We start from the raw sequence: 23,954 nt of genomic DNA on the forward strand, positions 1-23,954 counted from the left end.
GCTCAAGGTGAGAATAGGCATCTTGTTTGATCAAGTACGTAAAGGTGGCAGGCATTGGTAGGATGGATGAGTATTACAGTCAGTGATACACAAGGAAAGATGATTGCCAATAGCATTTTTGAGGGAAGAGAGAGATTCTCCATTTCAGTTTTTCAAGGACACAAGTCATTGAGTCAGGACTGATGAGAGACTTAATAAAAGGAATAACTATAAATGTGAATTTAGTAAGTCAGAAGACCTTGCTAAATTGCAGAAATAGCTCATAGAGGAAGAAAAAGTCCACTTTAATTTGAAATTTTTTTTTTGTTTTACTTCTCTAAACTGTTTTAATTTATGTATTATTTGTAACAGCTAATACATTTTTAAGTACTCACTGCTTTCTTTGCAAAATGTCTCTACATCTCATGTGTTAAGCACAACTGAATGTCTATTAATTGTAGTTGTTGTTAAAATAATAAGAGTAGAAAATGGAACAAAACCAAATGAATAGGTTATACTACAGTTGAAGTAATATACATAATTGAAAATACGTAGAGTCCATGAAAAAGTCATCCAGAATTGATGCTTCTTGTGCTTAGTAGTTTTTCAGGAAGAGCAAAAGCAGCCTCAAAAATATTTCTTTGTGTGTGAGTTCAGCAGCAGATATCAAAGACTTCTGGCACTTCCCATCTTAGAGCTTTGTTCTTCAGAAAGCTATAACGTGTTCATTACCCATTTTAATTACCATTGCAATACACTGTATTTGGTCAGTCAGTGAATTTATGCAAATGTCTACTGCAGGAAAAATTTCATTTTATTTCTTCTTTTTTTTTTTTTTGTATGTATCTGTAACTTGTATGTAGTGCAAACAAAGGAACATTGTCAGTTGTTTGTTTAAAAGAGAAGATGAAATGTGGGCCAACTCCTTCAGACTACAATTCACTATATGTCTTCCTGTAGTTGTTTTGCAAAATATCAGAAAGAGATCAGATGCTGTCAGTCTTAAAGTCTTCTTAACTTTTTCTTCTAATTTCAATTTTAGGTACGCGACCGCCACTGATCAAAAACTTACCTAAACCAATTGAGAGTTTAATGACCCGTTGTTGGTCCAAGGATCCCTCACAGCGACCTTCCATGGAGGAAATTGTTAAAATAATGACCCACTTGATGCGGGTATTAAATTTATTTTCGTATCTTAATCATTTCTGATCTTATTCAGTTTAGAAATTGAATTACTATAGGTATGCCTTTTATCACATTTTAAAGACAGACTTGTGTTTTCCTCTCTCCTCTTCGATTTGAAAATGAAAAAATCGAATTGTTGCAGTAAAGAAGGGGAATAATTTCTTATCTTGTGGGAGGAATAGGGTATTTCATTTATAACAAACGTGAAGAAATTAATAAAAGGAGTCACAGATCTATTTTAATGTATTATTTAAAATAATCTGACTTCTTTTCCTAAATAAAGTCTTATGTACAGTATAGAATTTATTATATTTATGAATTATTTTATAAAGTACTATTTATACTATTTTATAGAATTAATTTTTATTATCATTAAAACACTGCTTTTTATCACAGTACTTTCCAGGAGCTGATGAACCTCTGCAGTATCCTTGCCAGTATTCAGATGAAGGGCAAAGCAACTCTGCCACTAGTACAGGTACTCTTGTATAAATAAGAGAAAACAATGGAAATGTGAAGTGATACAGAAGGGTAGTAAAATACAGTTTCATGTTGATTTTGAACTTGAATTAGAAAAGATAACCTTTCCAAAATCTTAAGTATTGGCAGGAATCAATTTTTTGTTAAGACCTCATACCACGGCATATTTATTGTTCTCAGACAAACAGTTTTGCTGCAGTATGTCTTTAATGGAAAACTGGCGTATAATGTCCCCAGTTGAAACTTGCAGTAATTCTGTGTTAAGCTGAAGTAAGTACAGTAATTTAAACAAAGCACAAGGAAAACTCTAGAACAAAATGTAAGCTAGGCTTTCAGGTAGTGTTTCCCCTACAGAAACAATTGTACTAATATGAAATAAAGATTGTTCTGTCCTCTGATTTTATAGACAAGTTTTCACACTTCAGTAGTAACTGTCTTCATGTTCTGCTATCCGATTTGTTTTTCTGCCTCCAAATTTCTTTCATTTTGAATGAAGTTTCTTTGGCTACTTTGCCACTTAACCATCTGCAAATTATATTTCAAAATCTTTTCCACTGTATCATTTTACCGTCTTTACTAGGTGTTCTCCACTTCTCAGCACGTGATTATAAGATATGATTTATAACTTTAAGCAATGAATACATATTGATTGCCATTTTTTCAGGTATTTGTGCTCCTCTATAATAAACAATGGACCTTATCATTAATAATGAATTATGTTACTGATTGTATTGTTGATTTGCCATCTACTCCAACAATTTCAGGGCAAGCTACAGAATGACTTAAAATGTCGTTGTAGTAGTTAGTTGTATATTCTGTCTTCCACCCACTCCTCTTCACATTTTATATTTAGGGATCTGTTATAATTTGGCAGCTTTCCTTTCATTAAAAGTTACCTTAAAGCAAAGTTAAGCTTCTGAGAAGAAGGTGATGAAATACACTTAGGGATTTTTAATGGAAATTTGTTCTTCCTATCAATTTCCAGGTTCATTTATGGATATCACTTCTACCAATACAAGTAACAAAAGTGATGCTAACGTGGATCCAAATGACTTCCAAGGAGCTTCTACCAATGACACTATTAAACGTTTAGAATCAAAATTGGCACAGCAAATGAAAAATACAGCCAAGCAGCCGGTAAGCAAATGTCTGTAATTTTGAACCATAATAATGAAATGGAGGAAATGGACAAAAGTCTTATCTGCAACTTCTAGAAACATTAGTGTCTTTTCTTTAAAAGTTCAGTTACTTATAAGAAAGGAGCATGAAAGTGGATGGAAAAACACTGAATGATTCCAAAAAGATAAACTGGAAGGTTCTCAAGTGGTACCTTCAATGAAATCAAAAAAGATTTCATTTGATTTAGGGAGATTCAATAGGTTTAAAAAAAATTGCATTTGAATATCATTACCTTAAGTTAGAGCTAGAAGTTTAGTATAACATGAAAGGATTATACATTTATGTGACTTTTGAAAACACTGTTTTATTTCAAGTGGGATGGAAAAATACAAATATTCTCTTTTGACAATATTGACCTAAATCTACCCAACATGAATTAGAGTAAATTTAATTCTTTGCAAGTTACAAGATATTTTGTTCTTAAGTGCCAATAAGAATTAAATTTTTACCATTTTAAAAATTTGCCTAGTCTTTAAGTCTGTTGTAGAAATATATTTTACTCTACAAACTGAGTATATTTTATTCTGCAGATCTGTTTCCCTTCTTTTTAAAATTCTAACCATTGAAACAGGGTGATCCTGGCCGTTTGAGTTTACCACCTTCTCGTGGGAGCAGTGTGGAGAGCTTGTCAGATGTTCGTGGGCGACCTCAGTCAGCCCTTGTTTCAGGAGAAGCCAAAAGGATGAGTGCTGACATGTCCGAAATGGAAGCAAGGATACCTTCTACCACAGGTAAAATTATGTCTGGGAGGTAGAGTAAGGAATTGGTAGGAAGGAAGTTTATTTTAAAAATAAATAAATAAGAAAAGAGAGAAAAAATGAAGTCTTATGAAAGGTTAATAAAATTAGCCATCTGAAAATATTTTAACTTTTCATGTAATCTTTCCCCTCCTTTATTAGCTGTGGCAGAATGTTGTACATTCAGCTGCAAGGCAGGTACTTTAATGAGGTACTTATAAGGTCACAGAAGAAATTACTTCTGTTCAATTAGACTTTCACCTTTCTAAAATCATGTCGGGACTTCTAAATATCAGTCCTATTCCGAATGCACAAGCTTTATCCTTTGCATCTATCATAATTATTTCTAAAATAACATTTTCTTTGCAGTTATTCCTCTAATATATAAAAATGGATAGTTGGTTTTAACAGTCAGCGTGTTCCCAAATAAGTTTTAAAATCCACTTTGACGTATTTCAGAAAGATAAGCATATTTTATTCATCTGATAAACAAAGCATAATATCTTTTGTTTAAAAAGGAAATTAGCTTCAGGTGCTTTTCTTCAGGTAGCCGTAAACTGTTATGTCTAAATACTGAGTCCTTGAGTGAATTAGAAGTTATGTGTGAGCATAAATTCATAATTTTATGGTGAAAACAGTCTTCAGTCTTTCCAGAAGATCAATTTAATAAAAATGTTTATACTTGGCAAACACTTTCTTGTCTCTTTTCTTCATCAAAGATATTGTTTGTTGATCTATGTAAACCTCAAGTATTGAGTTTCACATCTGAAACTTTTTTTAATGCTATGTAACCACAGGTTTAATTAGCAGACAAAACTACTTTGGTTTGTTCAGGGTTACATAGTTGATATAGTATTTCTCCACAAATCTGAAAATTAGGGTAATCCAAGAAACTGTAAGAAATAAGGAAATATGCATCATATTCTGACTCTTTTCAACCATGACTACTTAATTTTTCTTCTTTGTTGTATAATGATTATTCTAGGATCGTGTTTTACTAAATACTGAAGATATTCAGGGGATAATATTATCTTGCCCTAAACACTTTACTTTTATGTACTTATTTTAAAGCCTTACTCCAAAATTTTGTCTTTTGTATTGTCAATCTTTGACTGATTGATTGTGTAGCACTTCACCCTGAATATTTCTAAAGGTTTCCTAACACAGAAGGCAACTATGTACTTACCTGATAATAATAACATGTTTTTATTTTAAAATGTCAGGACTCACTGACCCTCTAAAGTCAATGTAAGGTTTTGACATTAGTGGAGATAACTGTGGCCTTCCTTTGTGTGAGTTTTTAATTTTCCTGGTTTGTCTTCCTCAAGTACACCGTTTTGAATAGTGATCATTATTTCAGAATATTGTAAGGATTTTTTTTTTCTTATGACTGTAGGGTTTCTTCTTCTTGACACAAAAGAATATGTTGAATATTCTGGAGTTTTGTGTTTTGTTTTGGTTTGGTTTTTTGTGTGTGTGGGTTGTTGGTTTCTTTTGTTTGTTTGTTTTCTTTTTTTAATTATTTCAGGCAGTAACTGACCACTAGAAATCAGGTCAAACTCTTCTGGCCCTACCATTTTCAAAATAGCTGAAACAACACTGTTGTTTTTGCTTTGTTTTTTTAATGTTGTTAACTTTGTGACAGAAATGATATGCTGTAAACTGAAATAGAATTGTGGCTGGATGAGAATCAGGCTGTTGTTAAGAGTAAATAAAGTCAAGAATATTTAATCTTCGTGTTCCACCTATTGCTAGATTTAAGTGTTAAGAGTAAATTGTGTAATGCACACCACCATTTCACATTAAGTTTGAGACAGATTTCCTGCAACATTCTATCTTTGGGAGCTGTATCTAGACTTTTCTCTAAATGGGAACTATTTATCTGTAACTACACAAGTGGCAAAATACAAATTAAAAAAATGGTTTTATTGCAAAGTATGCAATGTTTCTTGAATATACTTCAGAAATGAAGTTATTAGTGGTGATATCCACTTTTCAAAACAAAAAATCTTCACTAGTAGGGCAAAATAATGGAAGGCGGGAACAGTTGTCTAATGTAGTAACAGTAAGCATTTTTTCAGGGACAGATCATCTTTGCTTTAACAGGAGATGATTCAAAGAAAAACAGCATCCGACTTTTAATCTTGTTCAAAAAGTAGTTTGTGCCCAGCACTAAAGAGGAATTGTTGTATAAGTTCAGGCAGTCAAGAATTTATTCTGAATATACAGGTGATCTGAAACAATTTAATTTATTCTCTGTTTGGATAATTATATTTGGTTTTCCCTTCTTTGTTGCTGTGCTGCTTTCTGTGTTTGACTTTTGTGTTGCTAACTATAACTAATGACACAGTGTTGTATTGACGGCTAGTTCTGCATTTTTGCTTTTTTAACAGTTGCTTTACTATGTGTAAGCATGAGTGAAAGGCAATGCAGTTTATTCTGCATGAAATATTTTTGCATGAACTATAGTATAACAAAATTTATGAAAACTGCAATATGACAAATTTAATAATTTTGCTATTGCCTTTTTAGTGTTTTGCATGTGTATTGTATGTGTGTATTTTTTCAGCCTATTCCAAGCCTAAACGAGGCCATCGTAAAACTGCTTCATTTGGCAACATTCTGGATGTCCCTGAGATCATCATACCAGGTATCGCAGACCAGGTGAACGGGTCAATTGGTTAAGATGCTGGAATAATGATCAGACTGCTAAAAAAAATACTTCTTGCTCCAGCTGCACTAGAACAGCCCTGGAAATATCCCAATGCACTTTTTTTTAAGTGTCTCACTAAAGAGGAGCATGATCTTTTAGTACTAACTTACTTCTGTCAGTGAAGGATGTGATCTTCTTGTTCTAACTTACTTTTAGTAATAAAGGGCTTTTTGCTTTTATGAGCTTGATGTTAGATTCTCATTATAGGGCAGGCATTATTTTATCACAGTACTTCATTTGGCAAAAATGAACCTCAGTTGAAAAATTCCCATCTGGATAATTATATTGCCCTGATATGTGTAGTGTTTAAGCACCCATTTCTAATCTAATCAAATATTAGTAGAACAAAAGACTTAAATACACTATGTACGTTCTGTGTAATGCTTGTGATTAAACAAGATTAAAGCTTAATCTGTAGTTTTTATATTTGACTACAGTTTTCTAGAGCTAAAATGTGTTTGCATTAGGTATTTCTGTTGTATTTAACTTAAGGCGAACTAAAATTATTAGGACAGGCTTCTGAAAGAGAATCAGCACATTCAGTGCTGTAGCATGTATTTTCTGTTGGGACTCATCTATTTCAAATTTATATTCAGTAGGAAATAATACATTTTCCTTTCCATTTCCCCTCCCCACCCCATTTCCTTTCATACTTCTCAGAGACTGAAAATAAGTATAATCAATCAAAAACTGTGATAGATATACCATTAATAGTATACAAGTAACTCCAAAATTATTTGTTAGGAGATGCAAGAAATAGTATATGTTGCTAATCAAAATATCCATTAAGAACTCCGGACCCCAACTATAAATTTGTGTCATTTGAGGAAACTTCCTTGTAAATCTTGAGGATTTTTGTATTTTGAAGTTGAATACAGAATATACAGTTCTGTGCAAAAGCTTCAAATACCTTTATTGAAGTGTACTTGTAAAAATACAGTAGGACAAAGTGTAGCCTCCAGGGGAAAATTGCACGATCAGTGAAAATAAAACCTATTGGCACTGAGACTAGCAGATCAGCCGGAATGTTTACTAGTTTTCCACCATAATTTTCAAGCAGTCCTGGCCTTCTGTGATGTAAAGGAATTCTTGAGAGAGCAAGGAAAGAGAAAGCGAAGCTACATTCTGAAGAGATCTGTTATGTTTTGCAATGCCAACAAGTGATGGGAGCCCAACAAGTTTGCTCTAGAAGTTAACTGGGCACCTGTTGTCTGCACGTACTGTCTGTCTGCTTCAAAAAAAACCTTTGAATCTTTTAGAGAAGAATAATTAAAAGGTCAGTGAAATAATATATCATGTGGCTTTCCCAAAGTAGTTAGTGCCAAACATATCAGATACCTTTTTGAGGTTTTGCTTATTTAGGCAAAGGAAGTCATTTAGATACCCTTCACCTGAACTATTTTGATTGAACTTGACAAGACTGGAATTCTAAGGTAAATTTGGAACAAATAAAAGAGAAATAGCAACCTGTAGAAATGAAATATAGGTCTTCATTTCAAATGAAACATAGGATTGGAGCAAGCATATGAGTGAATTTTCTCAGAGTTTACTCTTAAGGCATTTGTTAAGCCCCAGCAAATGATAAAGCGTTATCAGGAGTGGCAATAAAAATGAGGATTCAAGTATCATATAGGATGAATTGTGTTATGATGGAGGGTGAGTGGAGGACAGAAATAGAGTAAAATTTAGAGTCATACACTGAGGGACCAGTCATAACAATTTCTTCTAATTATGAAGAGAACCCATTAGTAGACTGCAAAGCACCATAGCAGATGCATAAAGATTAATTCTAGGCAGTCTAAGCAACTAATCTGAAGTACTCGTTAAAAAAAAATTATTTCTGTCTATTTATAAGTAGATAGATAGATATCAGTCCCTAGGGTTCACTTTGAAAACAGTATTTCCAGGATAGATTAGAAAGAACTAATGCTATTTTACAGGCCCTTACTGAGGTCTGATTAGGAAATCAACATATTATTCTGGGCAGCCAGAGAAGTATGTTGAGCTAATAATACATACACTCTGAAATAGTAACAAGAAAATCTACTAGAACAGTGTAGAGAGTAAAGAAGAAAGTGAAAGAGCATGGCTTTTTAAGTCCACAGAGTGAAAGCTGAGAAATGAGTAATTATTTTCTGTAGATGAATTTGCAGCTAAAGACTAGGAAGAGAGAATTGCTTAAGCTAAAACACATAGTACTCGCACTAAGGCAAAAGATATAACTATGCAGATGTCTGGGATGCATTATAAAAGGTTTCAAATAGTCAGAACAGCTTCCTGGTAAGAATCAGTGCCAGGAAAAAAGAACTTGTCCCTAGCTCTATTAAAATAAAGCTTAATCGTTATGTGACAGAGATGAGAACAGTTGCCCAGTAAACTAGCTATATTTATCTGTATCCTTAAAGCATTTTCTTAAAAACATCTTGCTCTGTTTTTTGGACAGCATAACGTGGCCTGTTTCTCACCATATTCCTTTCCTTACTCCTTCAGTACATGGCTTTCAGTCCTATCCTCTTAACGCTTTTTCCCTTCCAGTTACACATCCAAGCTCCCCTGAGTGGCACCACTGTCTAAATCCCACCCTGTTATGTTCCTTAGCACTTCTGCACATACCCAGCTTCTCCAGCCTTCCCTGGGTACGTCCATCCATGGGAAGAGCATGCTGACACAGTCTGCAGTGCTGCTGAGCTGCTGCTGAGCACATGGCAAAGCAGCTGCTTCCCACAGAGGGGAGGGCACTGGGCAGGCGTGTTACCGTGAGTCAGCTGCTTTGTGGCAGGGCTATTTTAGAAGCATGAGTACTACATCTGCCATCATTGGGTTGGTTTTTCTATGATGAGTTTTGCCTTGGTCACTTTTCGTCTGTGAAATGATTGTGATAGTAAAGTCATAAAATACGTATTTTTATTAGTTGATGATGGCATGTTTGAAGAAGTAGAATTTGCTCTTCTTCCTAAATATTTTCCAATAGGTGTAAATAAACTTATTTTGATTTAAGATGCTATTTTTTTACTAGTTTACAAAAATAAAAACTGAAAATAGTAGATCAGCAAGTTCCATTGGGAAATGGATTTTCAGTGGTGGTGGATGGCAACCAGATAGCCAGGTGGGGTATCCCTTTCTTTCACTTGATATGCAGTATAGTATAGATAATAGGCATCAACATCTTTATGTAGTTTTTTTTTTCTTATTCATATATGAGAAATAAAAATCCTAATAAATACAAAAGGCTTAAATAGCTGCATGATTAAAGGAAAAGCTAAAATTCAGTTATAGTTTGTGATATGATCAAGGAGAATAACCCAAACACCTTCTGTATACTAACCAGCCAAGCAGCATCTGACAAATATACTTTGAAGTACAGCCTTTTCTTCACTGGCAATGTTAAACAGCTTATGCATATAGCATGTGTGCATATGGCTTTCTAATTTTGTCATGTAAAACTCTGTGCCACAGCATTAAAATAATTTTATAACATTGGCACTGCATAAATGATAACTCAGGATAGACATGTTTTGTTAAGTATCTTTAGAAAATGAATGAGAATCATAGATGCTTTACCCTGTAGTTTTTCCATCTAACTTTTAAAACCAGTATAGACCAGAAATCCTACTCTTGTCTTTCCAGGTTGCTTCATTATTCTGGAATCCAGATGAATGGCTTAACTTCCTTAAAATGTTTTCTAACACTAGTAAATTTACTGATTGCCTGGTACTGTAAGGGACGTTTAGTTCTTTGCGTGTAAGGAAATCACTTGAAAGTACTGTACATGAATAAGGATGGGGGAATGATCGTGGAGGAACCAAGAGGTCAACTCCCTAGCACAAAATCAGAGAGTATGCAAGAGAGTTTGAATGCAAGAACAGGAGAGCTGGAAGAAGAGGAAAAGTGAGTTTGTACTTGGCTGGAGGGATACAGACAAAATACTATCACCTTAATGAGAGGCAAACAAGCAGCATGTATGCTTGTGTAAGTGTAAAAGGAGACAGCATCTGCTATAGGGAAGGGAGAGGAGTGCATGGCTGCTCTGGATATTTGAGGGCTGTTCAAAAGCCTTAACAGAAAGCTGTGTCATTTGTTTCGCTGCAGTATGTGGAGTGGCACATACCAGAAGTTTTCTGTACCTTTTGAATTTCATTTTAGGAAATAAACAACAGTGTGTGAAACTTCTTTTTGAGGACAGGGAAGTATACTTGGGATATTTGTGGGGAGAGATTAATATGAAGTACTGGAGCAGGTTGGAGGGAGTGGGCTGAGGAAGGAGAATACAAGGAGTGAAGTGAGAATGAGACAAGAATGAGAATAAAATAGGAGGAGGTAAGAGGTGGAGGAAGAAATAGGAAAACACAAATGGAACAAAGGAAATGAGTGGAAGAGAATTGTATACCTTACCAATGCAAATACTTTGTGAACAAATTTTAAGATCCTATTTATATGAAATGCTTTGCAGCATCAAACTCATTTGAGACCATAATGATTGCTTCATTCTCTCTCAGGTATTTCAGCAATAATGTTACTTTCCTCTGAGCATCTTTTTGCTTTTTCCTCTTTGCTTTTCTTACTCTCCTCAATTTTTTGCTTTCGTTTTGCCCTTTTAGTTTGTATACTCATATGTTATTAAGCAGAACAGAACTTGAATATTTCAGTAATTGTAGCTCTCATATGCAAGCTGTGTGTATTGAGAAAACTTGAAAGCATGAGTCCCCAGATACTGTTTGATTTCTAAAACTATGTTACAGTAATTGCTTGAAATGGCATATGATTTTGCAGGTCTATTTCCCTTTCAGTACAATACATTAAAAAAAAGTCTTTCATCATTTCAGGTGGTGATCAGGCATTCAGAGCTCTTTTCACCAAAACTCTCAAAACAGATGTGTAATTGGATGCTCGTTAGTTTCTAATCTTAAAATCCTGTAAACTGTCAAAATCCTGACATAGAACATCAAGCTACTGTAGACTAACTTCTGCACATTTACAACATGGCTAGTTTTTATGGTGAAGAAAGATTAGGAGTTTTAAATAGATGTAGAGGTAAAACATGATAAGAACTGAAAAAGAAAGGAAGACATAGAGATGTAGCTGTGATGGTTTCAAATAAAAATGTTGCATTGTATTTTTTCAGTTGAAATTTATCTTGAATCTGGAGCAATAAGTATTTGTTGATTTGTAGTCTATTTCTGCTTTGTCTAAGCTATTTGCCAGATGTCTGCAGCAGTCACACTAATTAAAATGGCATTGCCTAGTAGAGCTTGCTCTTCTCTCATGCTACTAACTCAAAGATATTTCATTTAAAGGTGTTCATTTATTACAACATGGTAGTTTTGACCCCTCCTCCTACCCCCCTTCAAAGCATTTTCTTTTCTTGTACCCCACCCTGATTATTTTAACTTTTTGGCAGCCATGTTCTAATGTTTCAGCAACACATGTGCTGGGTTCTTTAAATTCACAAATGTTGCTAATCTGAAATGAGAATTTCAGATATTTTTGCAAGCTTATTTCAGCTGAGCTAATTTTAGAACAGTGTTGTTGAATGAAACGTGCACATAATTTTGTGTCAGTCATGGGTGGATCATCTGTATCTTGAATATTGAGATCAGCTGTGATGGCCAGATGAAGTATCTACTGTACATAATTCTATTAAATGTATAATTGTGCTTCTAAATGGTCAAGTAGTGAAAGAACTCACTGCAAATGAATAAGATAAAAAATTTGATATAGATTTGTCATTCTCTTGATCTCTAGTATCCCTGTAGAAAAATATTAAACATAATATAGTCACGATGCTTAGGTAAGTATATACTTTCTCTGAATTTCAGAAGCAAAAGATCAAGACCTCAAAAAAGCTGTGACTTAAATTCTTTTGTAGTCAGAGCAAAGACTACAAGACTGTTAAAACACTTCTCATTTTGAAATCCTTGATTTTCTGATATGCTTGTTTCTCATACAACTTAGAAATTTTAGAACAGAAAATGTCATGTCAGATTGGTGAAGTGACACTGAGAGTTTTCTACAGCTGCTCTATGCTAACGTGTTCTTACATGCAATAGCAACGATTTAAGAATTTAAATCATAATTCCATTAAATGTCTTGATTAATATTGCATAGATAGTCTTATATTTTAGTAGTAACAGTTATGAATTGAAATTTACTTGTCAAGATAGGCAGGGAAGTAGTACTGAAATGATGCAGAATAAATATCTAAAAGGTTAAAAAAAAATTAGACGCCTGTTAAAGGACTTACAGTTGAGCTGGCTGCTGGGTGCATGGTTGATGGGTTAGGGGCTGCTGCTGCCATAGTACATGTTTGAGATGCTACCCTCGAGTAGAAAAGTTACGTAATGCAGATAAAGAATTTTGAGCATTGTCAGCTGTTACTCAGAACGTTTTGGTGTTTCCTTTTGGACAGCTGACGTGCTCTCAAGAGACAATATAAACAATCACGGCAATAAAAATCAAAGTAGTTGGGGAGATTCCATTGCATAATCTCCATTATTTTTTAGAAGACTTCGTTTCCCAGTGATGTCTTTGAGTGTCACTGTTAAAATTTAAACTGTTTATGTGGCTGTCACAAGTGGATAATTGCTAACAGGTGGAAGGAGAAAAGGAAAAGATTACAGCATTATGTTCAGCAGGTTAATAGCAAGATGTGGTTTAGCTGAACAGTCCCCTTTTCACAGATCTTAGAACATGAGAATGGAGCATATTTTCCTTCACCTGAAGGTGAAAAAGTCCTTTCGCTTTGACCAGAAGGAAGTACTCTCACTTATTGGTTTTAGTGAGGGAAATGAAACACAGGCAGAAGTCCTTGCTATGTTACTTGAGCATACCAAAGAGCAACAGGTTAAAGCTGGCAGCGCATTATCTTTGCAGTCTAGCTTTTAGAAATCCCCATAACGTAACGCACTTGAAATAGATGTCGTCATCAGCTCCTGCCCCGAGTCCTAAGCCTGTTTAAATACATGTGACAGAAGATGGTGGAGTGGAGTGCAGCAGCTATTCATGTGGTAGGAGTGGTTGTTGTATTAGGGGATACTTTTTGTTGACAGGCCAGCATGTTTTGAGTTAAAATTCTGCAGCTGTCTCTCTCTCCCCCTCTCTCCCTTTCTCTCTGTGGATTTGTACAAATTCCAAGCTCCTCTGCAACAGTCTCACCCTTCTTATTTTGTTCGGAATAGATTTCACTGTTTTGTTTTTGTTTTGGTTTGTTTTTTTTTCCCAGCAGGAAACGGACAGCAGAGGCGCAGATCCATTCAAGATCTTACTGTTGCCGGAACAGAGTCCAGTCAGGTAAGCTCTTTCTCATCATTTCATTACCTTTCAATAAAGTCAGTGCTGTATGTGTAGAGGAAAACTGGTCTGGAAATCTTCACTTCTGTAAAAATGATAAGGAAACTTGACAGAATGCAATGTCATTTGTATTGTGTTTAAATTAGATACCATGAGGATAATCTTTGAATGAGCTTTAGATGACAAGTGATTTCTCTATAGCTCATTCAATATTTATCACTTTTATGTACAAACAGTTTGTGTGTACCTCTTAATTTGGCTCAGATGTTATGTCAGAAAGACTTTTCACCTCATTCTGTATAGAAAACAATTGAAATAACAACTTATAATTGTCTGAAGCAGTTAGGCACACATACGTATTGCATAAAAATAAAAAACATCAATGTTATAAGTGTATTTATTTATTAATGAATCTATATCCTAAACATACCTTACAGTACTGTCTTTCATTTCTTGTGAGAGTTTTACAAGAAGGAGCTATCACAAAGATATTTTACAAAAAAAAAATGACTATCTCAATAAGATGCTGTATAATTTAATGGCTTTGTAGATGGTATTATAAATGCCATGGTAACAGACAGTGTTATGCTATATAAAGCTGAAATTAAACTAAGAACATCTTAAATGAGAAAAGTACAGCTAATGCTTCATTCAAATGTGTTTATTTTGTGTTTAAATAGTTACCAGGCCTGTTGAAGTAATTCAGAGAGGGCATTTTGTCACTAGTGTGAATTAGGAATTTTTAGGTACCTATTATTATTTGTATGTTTGGAAAATGAGAGCTTAGCATGTTCATCAGGTTAATCAGGTTTCCATATTAAACAACCTACTGCAATAATCTAAAATAGGTGGTAATTTTAGGGGTGTGTGGTTATCAGCGAGATCAACATTTGATCCTTCTTTAATTCTGTAGAGTGATAGTCACAGAAATCTCATCAATATTATTTGTAGAATTTGTTACGTACATCTATCATGAAATAACTCTTAAATACATTTTAATATCTTCTGAGAAGGCAGAAAGAAATTAATTTGCAAAATATAATAAACAAATAGATTAGCCTATTTGGTTAACAGTAGAACAGAAATTGTGCCAGACTTGGGAAAAAAAAAGTTACAGTGCAACATTTGTATCAAATTGCACTGATTGTTCTGTGAATGTATTTAATTATAACTTTAAAATTTTTCATTTTCTTCATTTTAATGAATGGCTAATGTTGGAGTTTTCAATTTACATGAAGTATTAGTAACTTTTATAAAACCTTTATTTGAAAAACTATTCAACTGCTTGTGTAGATGTTGTAGTTAAATTGTCCGTGTGACCAGGAGGGTACGGAAAATTTTTGTTTCCCTCACTAGTTTCTGATGTGGGTCTGTAGAGGTACCGGCATCACATTTTACTTTTTTCCCTCTGTTAGCATACATATCAGAAATGTAAGTGGCAGTATTAAAATTACCTGGTTTTTTTTTATCTTGCAGTTTTGGGAAGTGTAATGATAAAATTTTAGCAGGCATGAGAAATGTTCTTTGGAATAAATTTATGCACTATCCATATAAATAAATCATGAATTTTTCCCCCTTTTTGTGTGAGAAGAGATGGAAAAGGCAGCTGAAACTAGTGCTAACTTTTGACATATGTATATAGGTGTATTAAAAAAAAAACAGTAAATAATTAAGAAAGCAAGAGCAACATAATACAGCAAAAGACTTTAGATTGTCCTGTATAGGTTTCTATAAGCTCAGGATTTTGCTATCTAAATGTTTATTTAAGATCTTGAACTGCTATCTATATAAGGAATCTACTAGCCAAAGCAGAAAAAACATCTGTAACTAGTGTAGCTCTGGTCAGTTTATAGCATCTCCCTATATGCACCATACCCTATATAGGTTATCTTTTCTAATGTGAAGATCCCCTTCCCCCTCCCACTCTTCATTGCAAACATCCTTCTTTCCTGCATACCATTCTCCCTTAAACCCACCCTTTGACATAGGCTTATTCATTGAACTGCCATAGCACTGTGTGCTTCCACTCCCATACCCAGTCCTTTTAAGCCCCTACCCCACTCAAAATTATGCAGTACTTTTTGTTTTCTTTGTTTTTTCTTATTTAAAATCATTTGACTGATCAGTAAAGCTGATCCGAAATCATACTAAACGTGTTTTTTTTCTGGAAACTGCCAACATGCCAATAGAAAGTTATTCAGCAATGTTTTGGCATTTGTTTTTATCAAGGTTTTTCCTACTCAGAATGGATTTTTTTGTTGTTGTTGTTGAGGTGGAGGAAAACACGGGACAAGTATACCGAAGTTTGCGGTACTTACCTGATAAGGTAGACCAAGGCTTGTGACTCCCTGCTTAGCTTTGGTTGTTTTAATCTGAAATTATTGCATGTTTCATGATTTTTCTCTGTGTACTGCTAGAATTCTTTGAGTGGTTTTGATTAGGATTATTACTTTTTTTTTTAAATTTTGGTCAGAGTCATAAGGCATTTTCCAGTAATGCCTGATTAATGATGCTATCAAAACATCAGACAGTAATAGTGCTTTGCAGATGAATTTACTACTCAGTTGACTCTTTTACATTGAGAGCTTAGGAAAATGTACTACAACAAAGGTTCTCAGTCACTGAGCCAACCATTGGAGGGGCTTGCTGATGAGAACCAATGTATTAAGTCACAGGACTTGGTGAAAAGTCATATGTTCTAGTGCTTGGTGACCTTAGACTGGACTTCAAGTTACATAAGCAGCACTGATGTAACCTTTTTCCTGCTTTTAAATTCTGCAATCCCATCGGTTTCCGTCTGTATCTTGTGATGGCCTATCCATTTTTCCATGTAATTTTTTATTTTCACTGAGCTGATCCTTCTGCCTTTCTGTTTCCCTGTATACACACTTTAAGACCTCATTGAACTATGCTGTTTGTGGCTGTCCATTAACTACTGCTCTTTCCTAAACACCTTTGTAACACAAAAATAGATGTGCACTGAACCGCAGCCACAAAAGCTTAGAAAGGCTTGATGGAACACAAAAATCCTGCTGCTTAAACCGGATAGAGTCTCCTTTGGAAAATTTAGTAATTTATACAAATAGATTTAGGAATACATTTGGCATAATTATTAAAGAACTACAGATTGCAATTAGATAGCCAGTGAAATACCCATGCAGCCTCCTATGTTTCTTATTGGGTAGTGTTTGTATATCATCCTTCGTGATATCAAAAATATCTCTTAACCTTTTTTTGACAGCTCTTCCTGGGACTTAATAATCTTTAGTTTACTTTGAAGTGGGAAAAAAAAAACTAATGCATGTATTGTACTGAACAAGTGAGAAGCAAGGTCTGAGTGTACATACCCACATGTGCACAAGTCAAGTGTGAGAATCTGTGGGAGCTGATACTGTACAGATGAATCATTCCGTCCATGAGACTGTGCAATTGGTCACAGATGCACATTTTTATTTTCTATTTTGTAGGGAGATAAAATCCATAGAAGATGTAGAGAAAGGGCTAGTGCCACTGACTTCTTTAAGTTTGGTTTCCTGCTTAAATTAAACTTGAAAAAATTGTGCAGTTCCTAGAGGAGGGATTATTCCTTAGAGCGAGCCAGGTTATCAAGACTGTAAGCCTTTGAGAAATGGAAACTGAGAAAATAAAGAACTAGCGTGAGTTTGGCCACCTGACAAAGATACAGTCACTGAATATCTCAAGTTGGAAGGGACCCACAAGGATCACTGAGTCTAACTCCTGGCTCCACACGGCACCACCCAAAACTCAAACCCTATGTCAGAGCATTGTCCAAACATTCCTCGAGCTCTGGCAGCTTGGGGCCATGACTACTGCCCTGGGCAGCCTTTTCCAGGGCCCGACCACCATCTGATGAAGAACGTTTTCCTGGTATCAGCCTGACGCTCTGACGCAGCTCCATGCTGTTCCCTTGGGCACTGTCACTGTCACAGAGAGCAGAGCTCAGCGCTGTGCTTCTGCTCCCTGCGGAGCTGCAGCCGTCACAAGGCCTCCCCTCAGCTCTTCTGCTCTGGGCTGAACAAACCAAGCCCCATCCAGCTTGGCCTTGGGCACTTCCATGGTGGGGAATCCACTGCCTCTCTGAGCAACCTGTTCCAGTGTCTCACCACCCTCACAGTAAAGAATTTTTCCCTAATATCTAGTCTAAATCTACTCTCTTCCAGTTTAAGGCCATTTCCCCTCGTCCTGTCACTACATGCCCTCATAAAAAGTCCCTCCCCAACTTTCCTGTAGGCCCCCTTCAGGATGCCCTTCCCTCAACCTACTAGCAATGCCATGCTTGATGCACCCAAAGATATGTTTGGCCTAGTATAAGGCTAACCCTACAAAAAGTCTGCTTGGCATACTGTGATGTCTGGTGGAGGAGGCAAGGATGAAAGAGATCCATGAAGGGGTAACAGGAACTGATTGCTGAAGATCATCCACTGGCTTACCTTCAGAGAGGCTGGTGTCAGGGAGCGTGGCTGCGGTCTACTGTTATGCCAGGAAAGCTGAAGCATCTCACTCAGCACACTCAGATTCTGTAATCTAACATGTATTCAGATTTGAGAACTTCTCTTGGATTTTTGTGATGCTCTTTAAATATGCTTCAGATATAAATCCTTCACTTGTATCTCTAGTATCTCATAGATTTAAACAGTCTGATACAGCATGCAATCCAGTAGAGCATAGCTTGCAATTTACCTTGGCTAGTGTGCTTCTCAGGTCCCCTTTGCTATAATCTAAATACTCAACAAATTTCTTTTTGCTTTAAGGTCTTACACTTCACTAAAAAAGATTGTTCTATCTTCTGGTGCGCATTTATCATTCATATCTGAGCACATTGCCAGTAAACAGCAAGCTTCCTAATGTAAACAAAGGCTTCAACACAAACGCTTTTTCAAAATATCTCATGCAGTCATCCTGATAGTATCACCCCATTGGATTATTTCTACAATAGTTTCTGACTACTAACGTCAAACATTAAATAGTCAATAACAATGAAACTACTCCTCTTCATGTTGCTTATCATGCCTCTGTCAAAGAAGGAATACGCAGCTAATGGATAAATTTCTATCCCAGTTTGGCAATTCCTTTGTTCTTAATAGTTTCATGTCATTCTGCTTATGAATTTATTTCCCTTGATATGGCAGAAATCACTCAGATATGAGTTTCCTCAGCATCTGAAGACTGAAATCATTTGAGGAAAATTAGATAGCTTAAGCAAATACTTAAGGGCATTTCAAATAATTTCAATTTTTTAACAATTTCTACTGAAGCTGCATACTTTGCAAACATTTTTCCATTGCATAAGCAAGCAAAACCAAAGTGTTCAGGGTTGGCACAGGGACAGCATTAACTGCTGCAAAATAAGGTTTGCATTTGAAACAATTTTTAAAGCTCTGAGAAGGTAATAATTGAGCCGCATTTCTGACTTCCCTGTTTTACCCAGTAGACTTAAATTATTGTTCTTTTAAAGATGTTTCATTTTAGAAAGTATGGGCATTTACTGTTATAGGTCTCGTGTGTACTGTTTAATAGCGTGTTTTCTAGCCTCTTAAACTGAGGCAATTACCGGAGAAACATATTGTAAGGCAGTTGAAATAATGGGTATTTCAGTGTAGAATCTTGCTAGTCTTCAGATTGTAGCTTGACTAACTGAAAACCTGGCTTCTAAAAATTAATTTAAGGTATGATATTTGGAAGTTGGAGTCATAAAGAAGTACAGCTTCCAGGTAATGTATATTTGAGTGCTTCTTTTGAAAAATGGGGGCAGCTAGTTAATCCTTTCATTGAAAGATCACCATATTGAAAATAATTGTCTTTTAGTAGCATCTTTTCCTTTCACTTAAGCTTTTTCCTGCAAAACATGGTGGGATCTGTACTTCTAAGTATGTTACCATGTTTATTTTATGTCACTGAGAAGATATATGAAATACAATAGTATATATTGTAAATTGGAATTCTGAAAGAGAAGCTAGGTAGAGTCATGATATCATTATTAGTTTCTGAGCTTTGGTAAGCAAAAGGATTTAAATAATCAAGCTTTCTATTACTATAGAATTTTGCTTTGTTTTTTAATTTGCTTTGAAGGAGAGAATTTCCTCATTTTCTAATTTATTTTAATAATTTAAAGTGATTGCTTTGATTAAACACTTTTTCATGTTTTCTGAGGATTAATCATTTAAGTTCCAAGCTAACACAGAAACCACAATAATAACTGTAGATAAATACTTTGCAGGGAAGAACAGTTACTAAAGTTCATTCCTTTAGTCAAATGTAGTTGATGCTTAATCAATGAACGCAGAAATAAAACTTTATTCCTTCTTTATTTTATGGAGGTGATAGAATTCACTAAACAGTGTTGTGAAAACTACTATGTGCAGTACAGTGCTTTTATATAAAGATTTTAATGCATTGTTCAGCAGTCCTTTTCATTATGCTGAATAGCAAAATTGGATCCTTATCTTTTATATAAAATATGGTAAAGATGAAGAAGAGATGATGATGAAATCCCTGCAATACATGTGAAGTGTATGAAGCTATCTGGAAAGCTGGAAAGGGTAAAAGGTTTGCAAGAGGTTGGGAGGAATATACGTTAAGGTTTCTTCAAATTGATTTTTCATTTTAATACTGTTCTGTAAAATAAATGCTTTGAAAAATCTTCTCTTAACTTTCCAGTTCGCTTTGTTTTGCTTTATCATTTCAGGAGAGTAGAAACAGCAGTAGATCATCTAGTCCTAGTGTGAGAATGATCACTACCTCGGGACCAACCTCTGAAAAGCCAACCCGTAACCCATGGACACCTGATGATGCAGGTAGTTCATTAGTTAACCATTTTAGAAGAAAAAATTGGATTATAATATGGGGCATGTGCCTACATAATAAAATTAGGCAGTGAAGGTGACAGTACATTTTAACACTGCGTAGGTTAAATCATTTTACTGTTGCTTTGTTTTGGACATCAGCTATAAAAACTTTTTATAAATATAGTGTTAAATTTCATAAGCTTGTAGGAATTATGCTTGTTACAAAGTATTGTACGTATGCAGTGATGAGACTATTTAACAAAGATCTTTGAGCATCAGTTTTGGTTGTAATGTGTTATTGTGAAGTGAGGGGAATGGATATCTTGCAGTGTTTTAGTGTCGTGCATTTGTATTATGAATGCACAGATAAAGCTTTCATTGCTCTGACTTCTGGAATGAAATGTTACTTAGGTGAGTACCAGCTAGAATACATTAATCTTTTTATCTATGTGTTGAAATTTTGCTCATGCACAATATACACACAAAATTTACTGTGAATGAAAAAAAAATTTACTGTGAATGAACTAATCTAAGTTATCTACTATAACATCAATGTTCTTCTGTTATGATATATGACTAAGAGTATACAAAATAGCTGAATTTGATCTTAAAAATAATGATGCGTGCCATCATGAAAAGAACCAATGCTAGACTGCATGGAAATGATGGATCCCCACAAATTCCTTTTTAGAATATAAATAAGATTTACATTTGCATTACTGGATTGTACCTGTTGAATCTTGGACTTCATGTCAAGACTTAAACAATTCTGTGATTCTTGATTCTGTGATTTCATAGTGCTTTAAATTCTGAAACCTTTCACTTGTGATCTGTTTCATCTTTGGCTGATCAGATTCTGTCATTCTTTTCCTGTAACCAACTGCAAAATGGAAATTCACATATGGACTGATTTTGTGCCAGCATATATATATATATGCGTACTCATATTTTACCAAATATAAGGTGGTTCTGAAAGTAAGATGTATACTTTTTTCCCCTGTTTTGGTGGGAGGAGAGCAGCATACTCTTGTACTTTGCTTCTGTGCTTTCTTCTTTCTGTCCATTATCACTTTGCCTAATCACACTCTATGCCTAGTAACATATAATTCCCAAAACCCACCACAGTCCACCCTGTGCCTTCCTTTGTGCTTCCAAGTTGATGTAGGCACTGAGCATTTATGGGAATTGCTGTTTGACATGAAAGCAAGCTCTTACTATTAGTTAAATAGACAGTTTGCTGGGAACCAAAAGTTGCTTATCTTATGCCAGTGCAGAGGCAGTCCTAAGTGCACTTTGTCCTAAATGTTTGGCCTTAAATGCAGCACACCACTGGAGCTTAAGTTAGGTCTGTTACTTGGTGACTTTCTTTCTCACAGAAATCCCTCACCTCACACTCAGGTAAATACAGAATGCACCACGTGTATTCTTTCCTATTAGGTTTATGCAGTCCGTAAACAAAGGTTTACATTTTTAAACAGATAAATCAGTTTTCTATAAAAGAGAGTGCATTATTAAATAAATGAGGCAAAGTGATAAAATAAGGACACAGCCAAATCTGATCAATCACAGGAAAAGTTACAGCTCTGTGACACATAACCAGAAGCTCAGGAATGTAATCTGAAGTTTTTTGCATGTACTGATGTATTTGAAGCATTGCAATAACTCCCTTGCTGTAGCAGTATTCCATATATGGCAGTAGTCAAGGGAAGGCCTTTAATATTGTTCATATCTAAGACACTGTGGTGATTAAGTCTCTCTGATTTTTTTTTATTTTGTTATTTTTATTTATTTTTACCACCTTCTAGTTTCCTTAAAAGCATAGACTTAACCACTTTTTCTCCATTCCCACCCTCTTATTTCTGTTTCCTTTTGAAGCTGCTCTTGGAGATAGCGTAGTCTTTGAGGGCCACACCTTAGTTTCTCTACCACGACTACTCTGTGGCAGGTGCTTTTGGGGTATGGGTAAGCAGCCCCTTTTTTTTCCCACCTACCCTCCTCCATATAATTTTCTAGTAGCAATAATGCAGCTGTAAAATCAGTAGTTTCTCAATGTGTCTTTACTCCTGTGTCTCTTAAAGCTTAACAGTAACTTTGTGATCCCCAAATTCTGGGCTACCAAAAGATGCATCCTATAAGAATTGAGAACTGTGTTAAATATAGAATGAAAGAACTAGAGAAAGCCAGAGCAAATGCAGTGTAAGAAGAGAGCAGCCAGATCCAGGAGACAGATTGATTACTGGGTTCCTTGCTGTCCACAAAGTGTCTCTACAGAGCAAAGGAGATGGATGCCCTGTAGCATGTTGTGAGGACGATACTTAAACTCCTCACCAGGAGTTGGTTTCAGTACTGAGCAGGAGGTTGTGCTTTTTTTATTTTGGCAGAGTTGGTTTGCACAGCTTCTAATTTTAAAATCATTAGATGCATGGCTGGCTGGCTGATCCTTCATAAACAAGAATGAAATGGCAATTTTTTTTGTAAACAGAGAACATGATGGCAAACTGTGCAAAAATAGTATTTTTAAAGTCTGTATGCTGATAAATGACTTCTAGAAATGTAGGATGATCACCTTAATCTTTATTTCTTCTTGATATGGTAGACCATAATTATGAAGTTCTTAACTTTATCAGAAAAAAAAAGTCACCTGCCTTGGGATTGGAACACTGCTATTTCCATTTGCCTTTCCATCTTCAGATTGTGTATTGTGAAATGATGTAATATTCTGGTTTTTGTCCTATAAAAATAGAACTCCATTTAAAATGCATTAAAATTTTATTGTTATTATTGTTACAGAGACCAATGGGTCAGATAACTCCATCCCAATGGCATATCTTACATTAGATCATCAGTTACAGGTAACAAATACATGCTTTGTTAGGTGATTTGTTTCACCTTCCATTCTAATGTGTGAATTTGGGACTGCAAAATATAGTGCCACATATTTACCTGTGTTTATATTCTGTCTAACTTTTGACCAAGGTTAAAAAAAATATATATTATGTAATCTGAGATTGGTTGACTCAGACTTGATCAAGCTATTAAAAACAAGCCCTGGGAAACATGATCCATAAAACCAAATGTAATCTGAGTGACTATCAAAATAAGACATTCTTTGCTTGAGTTTAGTGAATCAAATTGTTGCGTTCACTGTATTTGTTATGCATGTGATTAAAAACTACTTTGATTTTTGTTCCTTTTGATGCAGAGACTGTCAGATTAATAACTGCAGATTGGAGGTTTGAGTCAACTTTGACATCAGTGCAGTAAAATTTTCCAGAGCATGGTTTAACACTTATTTTTAAAAGCTTACTGTTTTTTAAAAGATGTTATAAATACACTGTGGAGACATTCTAACACTCTGTACACTGAGATATCAGTTCATTACTTTTTAACATGTCTGATTTATTTTCAGCCTCTAGCACCATGCCCGAACTCCAAAGAATCTATGGCTGTGTTTGAACAGCACTGCAAAATGGCACAAGAATACATGAAAGTTCAGACAGAAATTGCATTGCTGTTGCAGAGGAAGTAAGTGATCTGTGACTGTTATTTCAGGCTTTAAAAGTAAAATTTAATAGACCGTGATCATTT

The 23,954-nt window shown here is 35.1% G+C and overlaps 1 protein-coding gene across 6 annotated transcripts in view; it reads left to right on the forward strand.

The window, feature by feature from the left end:
* Positions 1–23,954, forward strand: part of MAP3K7 (mitogen-activated protein kinase kinase kinase 7) — a 50,690-nt gene that overhangs the window by 21,146 nt on the left and 5,590 nt on the right. For 2 of the 6 annotated variants that reach the window (XM_021390246.1, XM_021390250.1), the window contains 9 exons: positions 1,022–1,152; positions 1,561–1,642; positions 2,630–2,781; positions 3,395–3,554; positions 6,130–6,210; positions 13,493–13,560; positions 20,267–20,375; positions 23,157–23,218; positions 23,776–23,891. In XM_021390246.1, the coding sequence (XP_021245921.1) occupies positions 1,022–1,152; positions 1,561–1,642; positions 2,630–2,781; positions 3,395–3,554; positions 6,130–6,210; positions 13,493–13,560; positions 20,267–20,375; positions 23,157–23,218; positions 23,776–23,891 (961 nt within the window). Of the gene's footprint in view, positions 1–1,021; positions 1,153–1,560; positions 1,643–2,629; positions 2,782–3,394; positions 3,555–6,129; positions 6,211–13,492; positions 13,561–20,266; positions 20,376–22,241; positions 22,329–23,156; positions 23,219–23,775; positions 23,892–23,954 lie in introns of all 6 variants that reach the window. The other 4 variants (XM_021390251.1, XM_021390247.1, XM_021390248.1 and 1 more) reach the window with 4 other exon arrangements.

Source organism: Numida meleagris, chromosome 3 (assembly GCF_002078875.1).
Source record: "Numida meleagris isolate 19003 breed g44 Domestic line chromosome 3, NumMel1.0, whole genome shotgun sequence".
Taxonomy (NCBI): domain Eukaryota; kingdom Metazoa; phylum Chordata; class Aves; order Galliformes; family Numididae; genus Numida; species Numida meleagris.